Genomic DNA, 12,914 nt, shown 5'->3' with positions numbered 1-12,914 from the left:
CCTCTCATTTACCTGAATTTTCCCTCTAGGGATCAATAAAGGCTTATCTTATTAAATTGCACACTGAGCCATAAAGCACTTTCCAAATAATCCCATTCACTGTGTATCTGACTATCTATAAGATATTGTGAAGGGAATTTGAATTTGGTAAGTCAGTGCAGACCAGTGTGTGGTCTAGTTGTAAATATTTCAATTCAAAGATGCAATTGCTGCTGACACTGGAATAAGATTCAGGATAATAAGTACTCTTGGTCACCAACAGGGTCAGTGGGTGGTTCTGCTGAGGGCCCTGAGGGGTTTGAACTCTGGTTCAATTTTAAATGCCATTTTTATCCAGAGTTATACAACTGTAAAGCTGAACAACTGCATTCTTGCTCAATCAATATACTATACTACAGAATACTACAGTGTACTGTATATTATTTAGAAGAATATATTTGGAATATGTGTTACAATTAGAATAGGTTTTTTTTTTTATTTTAGGACCCAAAAGGAAATTTAGTTTGTCCCACAGACTCAAGCTCATGAATGACTACCATGGTATTAGCCTACTATCAATAAAGGCAAAAACATTATTCAAATACTCAGATTTGTAGAACTTCAGACAATCCTCTCACATGTCACAAACCTTGTTTTACATTTTTCTGCTGGTATTAAAATACCTCTGAAGAAAACAGCCATGCCAGTGAAACATACTAAGATACAATAAATAAAAGTCAATACATTGTCCATGACATAACAAAAACTTAATACATTCAGCATCAACAGCCCATCATATATTTTAACTTAAACTACACAAATTCAATATGACAGCATGGTGGCACACAAAGTGACTGCCAGACAAAGGCACTGATTCAAGTGGTCATAGGTCAAGCAGCTGCTGCAGTATGAACATCAGTATCAGAAATACTTCATTGATCCCCGAGGGGAAACTCTTTCGTTACAGCTGCTCACTATCACGTCAATGCACACTTGAGAATAGAAGGAATAGAAGTACTAAGCAAATCAAAATATAATATGCTATAATACAGGTAAGATAAATTAAATACAAAGTGGATATATGTATAAAAGCTAAAATAAGTGTAAGTACCAAAGTGGCTTTAGAGGTTGATAAGTATGTACGGTATAATACAATGCAATAATATAAGTAGTAAGTAATAGTGCAATAATGAGTACTGTCAAGTTAAGCTTATTAAGATGATTATGAGACGGTGGATATTGCACAGCAGAAATAGAAGTATGAATAAATATCAATAAATAGGGAATTTTAAACTGAAAACAGAGTATATTGCACAGCAGTATTAACACAGAATATTGTACAATTATTTCAAGTTTTGCAGTGATGTTAATGATCAATGTCCAGTTTAGTGACTTAGGGTCATACAGACTGACACTTAGAGGGAGGAGTTAAAGAGTTTGATGGCCACAGGCAGGAATGACTTCCTGTGGTGCATTTTGGGGGGATGAGTCTTTCGCTGAAGGTGCTCCTTTGTTTGACCAGCACGTCATGGAGTAGGTGGGAGACACTGTCCAAGATGGCATGTAGTTTGGCCAGCATCCTCCTCTCTGACACCACCGCCAGAGAGTCCAGCTCCACCCCCACATACACAGAATGGATGCATATCTCTGTCCATTCGTCTTCTTGTATTCTTGAAAATGATGTCATTAGGGAATGACATTATGCCTCCAATTATGCTTACATACTAGCGGCTCTGTACAGTGTTGCAGTCTGCAACTCATGTCACTGCTGAACACACAGTGCAGTAAAAAGTATTCAATCATGCAAGCAACACTAAAACACAAGAAACTCTACCCATACATGACGTAATAACGTCGATCCCGATCTTCAACAAGCCCTGACTGCGCTCCTCACAAAACTTAGCGCCAGGCACCAGGGAGGTTGACAGGCATGCAATGTCAAGGGGAAAAAACGTCTTGGTAACAAAAAATGTATGCAGATACAGGCGTGAGGGAAAGCCATGAGAGGTGCGTTTTGAACTCCGCAAACTGAAAAAAAGAGAGAATGAAAAATAATAAATAATTATAGTTAGACACTGTGAATTAGAAATGTAGAACTAATGTGTAAACACAAGTATTTAAATTGGGTCGGACAACTGCATATTTTTGTACATTTGATGTAATGCCCCTACATACATACAGTAGCAGCCATTCATTATATGTGATGTAGAATTGTAATGTAAATGAGGAGCAAAACTAAGGTAACTAAAGAGAGAGAGATAGAATCTAGTAAAAAGATCCACTTAGACCTGAATAAGTCAACTTTGATTCAGTCCAGGGACTCTCCAGTTATTACACACAGGTCACTGAAGTCAGACCAACCTGACCTTACACCAAATCCAGCACAGTCTATCCATTTTCCCTTCGGGCTTGCTTTGGAAAGACTTAAACATGGCTCACCCCATCATGCAAAGCAATCCTTATATTGCCTTGAAGTCTAAAACCAAGGATACTCTGGCAAGGTCTCTGAAAGTCTAATTATCATTATGTTTAACACATGGGATCTCCTTTTAATGTTGTAAATACACTTTACATTTGACAAAATTTAATGATAATATCTTAGGTGCGATGAATGTTCAAGCCAAATCATTTACATGCCAAGGAAACTTTGTTATTTAGTTTGCTTAGTACCTTGCATGATATATGAGCATGAGCATTGGCAATGCAGTTGGCCTCCAACTGCATTAACAATGGTAGTGGGGAAACATCAATCAAGTCTAGCCGTCTTGTTCTTTTCATTCACTCCTGTTACATTTATATACCAGGTTAAGTGTTTGGCTCAAGTAGACTTTATCTAGGGTAATACATGCAATGACACCTCCACCCGCCCCGATTAGCTGGTTAAACTGACTGCAAGATATCAGGTGAAATTGTATCTGATTTATGTTTGCGTCAACGTTTATTTTTATTGCACTAGTGTAATATCATTGGGACACTGAAGGTGGTTGAGGTACTAACTGGTGTTTATATGGATTATATGAATCACTCAGAGCTTGGATCTTGCCAAAAGAAAAATATTTCTACTCCATCCCTTATGCAATAACACATGGGTTACAGTAGATCCAAGAGAGGCCTCTACGTCATATAAAATACAATATCTAGCTGGAGATTGATGTTAAAACCATTGGGAAATTGTGATTTAAATGCTCTTTAAAATCTACGCCATGGATTTTAGTATTGGGAATCCAAGATTCCACAGCTCATTACAGTTAATTTTAAGGAACAGACATGTCTAGGTCAAGAGGGGAGACAAATGGTTTACCTTAAGTTGCCAAATATTTAGTCAGACTATGAAGGCTTCTTACTTACTTAATAGGAATGTTGTCCATTATGCGACAGACAGGGACGTACATGTCAGAGCCTATTTAAGTTAGTAATATATGTTAGGTGTTGCTAATTGATCAAGGGATGGGTCCTAACCTCACCATAATTGGTAAATTCTCCCACTGAACAATGCTTACTTGAAAGTACAAACCTGATAGTGTCATAGTTTTGGGATTTTATTATTTCTTGTCTGTTTTATTTTGTAGTGTTCTCCTCTCCTCATGTATCTTGTGGATTTTGACTTTGCTTTCCCTCCAGATTAGTCTGTTGGCCCCACATTGATTAATTGCACCTGTGTCTCATTGTCTCCGCCAGGCTAAGTGTATTTAGTCCGGGTCTTTTCCTTTGTTCATTGTCAGTTTGTTGTCCTTGTCATTTGCAGTTGTACATTGTACCCATGTAAAGCGTCCCGGCCTTGTTCTGGTGTGTTTGTTCTTTGTTTTTCCTGGACCGGTGGTTTGGATTTTTGGACTTTTCTGCCTGCCTTTAGGTTTGTTTGCCCATGCTGGACTGCTTTCCCAGTTTAAACCTTACCTGCTTCATCATACCCGTAAGTCTGCTGTACAATTTCTCTTGCCATTAAATCATTGAACTTTACCAGTTCTGCCTCTTGTCTGCATTTGGGTCCTACTCCCTTGTGTTTCCTGTTTCCCTGTGTGACACTCATATGACAGATAGTGGTAACTTAACACTAGAGTAACACAACTCCCAAAATCCATATGTGGAGCTGCCTATTGCATTGGGAAATTCCATATTGAATTTGGAGGGCAATCTTGGTTTTGGGGGTCAGCATACTAGATTTTAAGTGTGACTTCCAAAACCAATATGCTGACTTTTAGAACAAATATGCCAACTTTCACATGTGCACAGAGAGGTCCCCTCTCCAGTATGTTACACAGGAAAAGATAACATCCAAAACTAATATGTGCAGCTGCAAGCTAGAGTGTTGCCAAAACCCAATATGTGAATGCATTCGAATGGAATCACATATTGGGTTTTGAAGGCACCATGGACCTGGAACTGGACTTCCAAAATCAAATTGCTGAATTTCAGATCATACCAACTCCCCAACAAATATGATTATAATATTTTCTGCATATGCACAATGAAGTTCCCTTTCCAGTATGTTACACTGAAAAAGTAAGTAGCCTTTGGACTTTGAGGGCCTCTTCATGAGGCATTACATTTTTTGACAAACATCTAAATCAAGTTGACTTAATGAGACACTTTACACTACCATGAGTGATGTCATATCTCCGTTAATGCATTTAGAGTTAGGATTTTTTTGATCATATGCAATTTGGACGTCATTCCCAATTTCAAGAAATATAGTCTAGCGCCACCTGCAGGACACTTTTTTTTTCTTCCAGTTCTAGACTTGGAACTTTTGCTTTGGGAATCTGGAAGCTGGATCACCTTCAAATTCTATCTGTCCCATTTATTTGCTTCCACATATCATGTAGCACCAAAATAAAAGGTGTCTAAATTCACAAAACTTCCAACCCATTACAGACAAGTTAGGGCTTTTTGCTCCTAACCTTATACCTAATCCCATTCCTAATCTTTAAATTTCCTGTTGCAAAAGGGAGAATAAGCCAAAATGTTCTCACTTTGAAACTAAAGAGGTACGAGAACACAGACACACAATGCAACTGTCAGTGCTGGATGGATGCTGCTGCTCCTGCCTGAGTGACACCTGGGACCAGTAGACATAGTTTAAACCCAATTTGTTGTGTTGAGGAGCAGGAGACGGCCTCCATTAAGAGTGGATGTCTGGCTGCCGAGGGCCACACCGATCAATAGCAGATGTCTTTATGTACACTCTGAGGTGCTTTAAAAAGACTTTCATAACCGGATTTTCAGTCAGACGGTGGATGACAGTCTGTTGTTTAGTGGACATGTACAGACAAGATTACGTTGGTTCTGAGGCACTTTTGAGCATTGCATTGCTCCCCTTTTTGTTTTCGTTGTGTCTTTTTTGTTTTGTTGTGTTTTCATTACTGCAGTTTCCAATTATTTTTAATGTTAGTTTTTAGTTTGTAAGGGATAATACCTGAAAAGCTGTCCATTCCATTTTTTTTTAAAGTGGAGACAAAACACCCTCCACTTTATGTTAGGTGGATTTTAGCTTCTGCATACTCATTTACAATCATGGAACATATTACTTGGAGGGTAATATCTTGTTTATATCATGGCCACTTTCCAACAAAATACCAGATGTAATGAAATTTAAAATACCAGTTATGGTATTACTATTGGTATGGCACATTTAAAATATCCTCACATTGTTCCTGTACCTCAAAATTTCTACCGCTTGCTTTTTGGCTGTATGTCTTTTGTATTGAAAGCTGCTAGAAACCGAACCATCAAACAGACACAGACAGATTAGCTCTATATTGCTGTCTCTTTCCCTCTGACACGCTTAACTGTGACTTCTCCAAACCTATTTACTTTCTGTTCAGCTTTGACCAGCTTCACCATAGATGATGTTGCTGATTTTAAAAGTCCTTCTGTTTTTTTTCTTTTTGAAATTAAATTTGCGAGGCTCTCACTGGACAGCTATTTATCTTTTATTTTATTGGTAACACTAGCTCCAAGCTCTTTAGATGAGCCTTACTACAGTCTTTGCAGTTTAATACTGGCACATTAATTTAGAACTACAAACAAACACCTGTGTTATAGGCGTTCAGTTATACTGTCCAGTTACTTAATTTTAATCCACACCCTCCCAGCCAATCAGAATACAGAATTCTTAGTGGCCATGGTATAATTTTATGTCTTGCTTTATTTTGTTTGGCAATACATCAGGCTGATATTGCCTTATAATAATAATAATAAAAAAAATACATCTGGGTTGTAATTTGATCACCACTGTTCTCCAGCAGTGTAACTACTCTCTCACCTACCAGATGACAAATAAAGTATAAGCATTGCAGCACCAGGCTTTGTATCTCACCTGCCAATGACCAGTGGGCAAAATGTAAATTTTTTATATAGACTCGTTTCCCCAACAAAACAAAACCATCCTCAAAATGTATTTGTTGTTTGGCACATAGGGTTACACCTTTGTACAGGACGTGAACACAATACTGACTGATGGCACAAGAACTCCACTTCCTACAGGCAAGCTCATTCAAGCCCTTGTTGATGCAAGGTAGTGTCTGTCTGTCTCTTTCTTCCATGAGAAAAAATATATATTTTGCTGACTCTTGTTTACAGTAGGGCTGTTCCCAAATATGAAAGCAATATCCAGCGTAGCACAAATAATGCATATATTACTAATTGTTTTGTACATATTATTTTAGTATTATTTGTTACTGAGTCATTCTTTAAAGACTAAATTGGAGTTATGCTTCTAAATCATCATCTGAAAATCATGGTTTCTTCCAATTTACTGCTGATCATGTTCCAAAGCTTATAAAGTGCTGTGGATTGTTGAATGTGGTTTTTCTCATCCCATTATCCAAAGGTATTGCGTCCATATTGGATGATTCGGCACATCACAATTTATGTCCTGTGTCAAAATTCAGTTCCTCTACTGTGTGCCCTTTATGGTGCGAGGCAGAAAGTCAGGGTGGTCTGGGTGGTGGATGGGTGTGTAGCATCTCAGGCTTTTATGCCTAACCCTGACCATACCATAACCTTAAATCTGCAGTAATAAATATTTTTATATTAACAATGGGTCACATGACTGTGTATTTTGAAAGGCATCGCTCGAAATGATGAACCCGCAGAGAATTATCACCCAACTCTGCAGTTTACTGTTTTGACTCAGTCTCACCACTACAGGAAGCAGTTTATAGTGAAAAAGCTCTGAACTGACTATACAAAATCTGCCCAGTACTAAACAGCAGACAGACAAAATTAGCTAATAGCTGGTGAACATATTGGCATATTTAGCAGTTAAAGAGCCAGATATTTCCCTCAGGAGTTGGAGACAAAACAGAGCTAAAAGGAGAGTGAATATTGTACTGAAGTTACTTAGGTGGCCAGAAACACAACTCAAAATGAATGCAAATGCTCCATTTCTGCTGGATGCGTAATTTGGCGACTGTTTGCTAACAACTTTACAGCTTCTTGTGCTGCCCGCAAACATACCATAGTTGCCATGCACAGATATTGTAGATGGGGAGAGGTTTAATAATGTAATGTAAAAATACATCATTAAACATAATCTAGGGTTTTGCAGAGTCAATAGGCCTTTTTCACAGCATACATTGACTTGTCAGTCAGAAAAGCGGAGGTGTTACTAAGCAGCTAATTGGAATTAAGCCATCCTTCATTTTATCATTTACACCTGTGCTTTTCCTACTGTGTCATGTGACAATCTTTTCTATGAAAAAGACCTATATTATGTTCTGTCTAAGATAGGGTTGGTTTTTCAACCTTCCTGGCAGCCAATGTTTTCCATTCTTTTCAGAACAGTATGAAAATCAACTTGCAGAGACTTCAAGTACTGGATATAGGCAGTCCATTACAGCTGATATATTCTCTTTTACATCAATATCTGTTGTTTTATTTTTGTCAAAGGTATTTTATCATTGTATGGTAATGCAGTTGAAAGTGCAGACTCATTTGAAACACTACTCCTGACTTATGTGTTCATGTACTTGTCATAAATCTAAGTTATGAGAGTTGGCTGCCACATAGCATTGCATTTATGAGCTACAGCATGTTGTGGTAAAATCAAACCCAGATACAAAGCAAACATGGACATTGTGGTGAACATGACAGCTGCTTGCATTCAACAATAAACTTCTTTATATCGCTTTATTTAATAAATAATGTCCACTGTCACTTTTGTCAACAAAGGCACTGTATATTACAATAGCCTAAACACCCTTAACTCACAGGACTACCCTCACTGGTGTCTTTTAATGGTGTCATGTGGTAGAGTAGTTACAGAATCTTCTCTCTGACTTTGTCTAAATTGTGTGCTGAAGGTCAGTGTTCCTTCACACCCTACAGCTCACGACCTGTGTCTTAACAGATGAAGAATCACTCCATTTACTCTCTAAGACTGTCCGTTCAGCCACTTTAAGAGAAATCAATGTACTTCAGCCCTAAGGAGAGCAACACTCTGAAGTCTCTGCCATTCTGACCTACAAATGACTACTCTATCCCCAAAGGCTTGTCTGTGTTTATATATGTGCTTTGCTGTATGTGTGTGCATGCTGGTGTGTACTACAGTGTGACAGGAAGACAAAGCGACATAGATAGGGGGGTCTTTAAAGGACAATAATTCATATGGTACAGCATGTTTGTGACTTGTTTGCAACAATTAAGTAGAAAAATAAGTTGTTTGAGTTGTGACTGTCTTCCCTTGAGTCTATGAATGTCAAAACAAATCAAGTCAAAGCAGTTTAGCATCAGTTTGCCAGTAATAGATTAACTGGCTGCAGGTTGATTTTTGTGTTGAAGCTGCCAAAATCCAAAATGCTAACATTCAGCATCATTTCAACCATTTAAATCAGGATTGAGACATGGTATACTTAACACACAAAGTAGCTTCATACATATTGAATGGTAGGAGAAACTCTAATTCATTAAGCCTCCAAAGAGTAACTTAACATTAAATCAACTTTTTGGAGTTAGTAAATTATATGTATGGTCACCTTTACTACCGCTTTTATTTTGTTCAATGGCAGAGAGAACCAGGGCATTATTTGGAACAGGCTTATATTAAAGACATGCCTTTATTTCTAATCTGTGGATGGATGATCAGTTCTTGTCGGACCACATCTTTGTACCCTGGTAGCCAACACTGTGCAAACCGTACCGGGTCACAGCACAGTCGTTAAGAGTCACTGTTTAAAACCAAAAATAAATAAATAAAATTCTGTAACATGCCTTTTAGCCCACACAAAGTATAAGGTAAGTAATTAAGTAAAGCTTTATTTGTATAGCACTTTTTAAAACACACAGTTACAAAGTGCTTCACACACACACACGGAAAATATAAATGAATAGATAAATAAAGATATATTACAATACAAAACACAGCACAAAACCAAACTGAAACAAACCAAAACATGTGTCGAAGTGTCCTTGGGCAAGACACTGAACCCCAAATTGCTCCCGAGGGCTGTGCCTTCGATGTGTGAGTTTCTCTGATGAGCAGTTAGCATCTGCCATCAGTGTGTGAATGGGGTGAATGTGATATGTAGTATGTGAAGCACTTTGAGTGGTCGGAAGACTAGAAAGGCGCTCTACAAGTACAGTCCATTTACCATGATTACAGGGTTGGGGTAAAAACAGCTTTTGTCTTGAGGTTGGAGCGGGGGATGGATGGATAAAAGACCAAGATTTGAGGATCTGAGTGGTCGAGAAGTGGAATGGGGAATGAGGAGATCAGAAATGTAACTGGGGGCAAGGTAAAGGTAATGTTACATTCACTGCAATCTGGACTGTGTCCCCCTGGTGAGACATATACAGTAAATGCAGAAATCAACTCTTAGCAGTGTTGAGAGCTCTGTTTCATTTTTGCTGAGCACCACAGATGGTGGAAATCCAGTATCTCTGGCAGTCATCCAGAATTCATAGAACAATGATTACATACATAACAAAATGGTCAGACCAGGGGGTGCTGTGTATTCAAAAAAATGTTTTTTTAATATGGGTATGTTCAAGTTAAAACAGCATTTTAAGTTGTCATCAATACATTTACACAAAAAATGATTCAGCAGGTATAATGGTAGTCTACAAATAAAATAAGGTTTTAAAGATTGCCACTACTTATCCCATTGGATAAAATCCTCCTACACCACACTACAACATGGCAAAAGAGTAAAACATTTTGACTTCCACAAGCTGTGGTCAAGGACAAACATCCTTCATGTCAGAGGAGGACAATAATGACTTATTGCTATCTGATATCATCAGACTGTTGTTGTAACCATAGTTCAGCTTGACAGATTGTTCTAACCATAGTTCAGCTTTACAGACTGTTATGCCATAGTTCTCAAGTCATATTCTGCTCATATGAACTAAGTTATTCATCATAACTTCATATTCTCCTCTATATTTCTCTGTCTCCATAGGAACCTCTTATACAGCCTTCCAGGGAAGACTCCTCAGTTTTCCATCCTCAGGTTCTCACAGGAAGCTGTCCTGCACTGCAACATCACCAGCAAAGCTGTCAAACACAACTCTGCAGACAAGGAAGTACTTTGCCACAGCACCATGAACCAGTCTCTGTCTCTCATCCTTAGGGCCATCCAGTCAGCTGAGAGGCTGGTGTGTTTTGGCTTGGACTTGTTTGAAAATTACCCAAATGACACGATATGATCTTTGCTGACACAGACCCACCAGTGAGCTTGGATGCACTCAAGAGCAAAAACTGCCACTGATCAAGTCAATAAAGTATAGATACATTGCAAATATTAAAACACAATTGACCCTTCCGACTGACCTCATCCAAAACCTCATCTTACTCAGTCCAGGAAAAAATGAGAATCAGAGGGAATCCACACACTGACACTGCTCACAGAAAAGAGATTGAAATAGTGTCATTCATTCTCATGATTCCACACTTCCACAATAACCAATACTGAATTAATGGCAACAACATGCCGTCCAGAATATAGTGAGAAGTTTTAGACATTTTTTTTAATGATCTTCATATCAAGGGTTGTAAAAAGTCTTTTTTCTGATTGATGAATGTATTGAAACTAACTTGTTGCACACTAGCTCTCAGATATGCAAATAATATTGACACAATGGGGTCGTTTAAATTGCACTATACACGCTTCCAATGAAAGCAGACGTATAGTAATTTTTAGATTATTACTTTTCCTTCAGCTGACACTTCCTCTGTTGTCTAGAAAACTTTCCTGGATGCGGTGGCTGTGGTAGAGGTAGAGTGGGTCGCCCACTAATCGGTTCGATCCCCAGCTTCCCCCAGCCCACATGTCAAAGTGTTCTTGGGCAAGATACTGAACCCCAAATTACTCCAGAAGGCTGTGCCATCGGTGTGTGAATGATTAGTTTCTTTCTGATGAGCAGTTGGCAGCTTGCATAGTAGCCTCTGCCATCAGTGTATGAATGTGTGTAAATGGGGTGAATGACATGTAGTGTAAAGAGCTTTGAGTGGTCGGAAGACTAGAAAGGCGCTATACAAGTACAGACCATTTACCATTTCCCATTTACAAATCCCAACCCAGGAGATTTTGAGAAAACTAAAGCACCAGTTCAAAAAGTATTACCTGAAAAATTAGATTCAAATTTGTTATACTAAGAAAAATGTTAAACTATTTTGAGTTTTGTCAGGTCTAGCCATGTTAGAGAAAGAAAGTGTTTAACATGTTTTTACAAGTTAGTTGCACACACTGGGAGACAGGGATAAGCTGAAAAAAAAAGGCCAATGTCAATTTGTGACGGTACCTGTTTTCATAGTTTTGTTTGCCCATAAAGAGAATTTTTGGTATTTTATAACTGGGTCTTATTCTTGTAATTGTGGGCATTCTGACTAATGGGTCATGCAAACTTTGCACTCACCACCAACATTGTAGAGATACGGGAAACACAGTTCTGGAAAAGCAAGGTATATCTGGGCAAGCAGCTTCCAAAAACTTTCCAAATAAAACTTTCTATGTAGTACAGCCGAACCTAATGCTAGCTGGCTAACCAAACAGCTAGCTTGGGAAGCCAGCAAGTTGCCCTAAGTAGATCCCTATGCAGTTAGCTACAACTGCTACAATTGCTAGTTACATTTTACATGATTTATGTAAAATGTAACTTTATTTGGAAACCTTAAGAAGGCTTACGCAGCTCCGATATATGTTGTTTTACTCGAGTCATGTTTCCTGAATCTCTACAATGGAGGCGAGGAGTGCAAAGTTTGCATCAGAATGGCCAAAGTTATGGGACTATCAGAATCAGAATCAGAATCAAAAATACTTCATTGATCCCCGAGGAGAAACTCTTTTGTTACAGCAGCTCACTATCACGTCAGTGCACACAGGAATAGAAGTACTAAGAAAAAATATAATACACTATAATACAAGTCAGAAAAGAAATTAAGTACCAAGTGGGTATAAGTATAAAATTAAAATAAGTGTGAAGTACAAAGTGGGTTTGCCGGTTGATGATAATAATACAGTATAAAGTAATAGTGCATGAACTGTCAAGTTGAGTGTAGCTTATTAAGATTATAATGAGACGGAGGATATTGCACAGCAGTAATAGTATGAACAAATATCAATAAATAGAGATTTTAAACTGAAAAGAGTATATTGCACAGGAGTATTAACACAGGATATTGCACAATTATGTCAAGTATTGCAGAGATGTTAATAATCAATGTCCAGTTTAATGACTTAAAGACTAAGACCCAGGTTAAAAAATATTGGAATTTTCTTTGGATGAATTATATAATTGTTTAACTTGACAACTGTAAAATTCTAATGACTAGACATAAGGGCCTTGCTAAGCAATAAGCCATTCTAGTATCAGCCTACCCAACAACACCCTTCAGCTGTTCTAAAATCACTGTAAGCCATGGCATCATATGGCTCGTCGCTTTTGTTAAAGAGAAATAAGTTACGTTAAAAAGAGAACACAGCTATTCGAGG

The 12,914-nt window shown here is 38.1% G+C and overlaps 1 protein-coding gene across 1 annotated transcript in view; it reads left to right on the top strand.

Moving 5' to 3' along the window:
- LOC122877905 (inactive N-acetylated-alpha-linked acidic dipeptidase-like protein 2) overlaps positions 1 to 12,304 on the top strand; it is a 586,509-nt gene extending 574,205 nt beyond the window's left edge. The window contains exon 18 of the mRNA XM_044200096.1: positions 10,383 to 12,304. Coding sequence (XP_044056031.1) covers positions 10,383 to 10,629 — 247 coding nt within the window. The 3' untranslated portion in view covers positions 10,630 to 12,304. The remainder of the gene's footprint in view (positions 1 to 10,382) is intronic.
- The last annotated feature ends 610 nt before the right edge of the window (positions 12,305 to 12,914 follow it).

This window comes from Siniperca chuatsi, linkage group LG6, assembly GCF_020085105.1.
Source record: "Siniperca chuatsi isolate FFG_IHB_CAS linkage group LG6, ASM2008510v1, whole genome shotgun sequence".
NCBI lineage: Eukaryota > Metazoa > Chordata > Actinopteri > Centrarchiformes > Sinipercidae > Siniperca > Siniperca chuatsi.
This window is presented reverse-complemented; position numbering and strand designations above follow the sequence as displayed.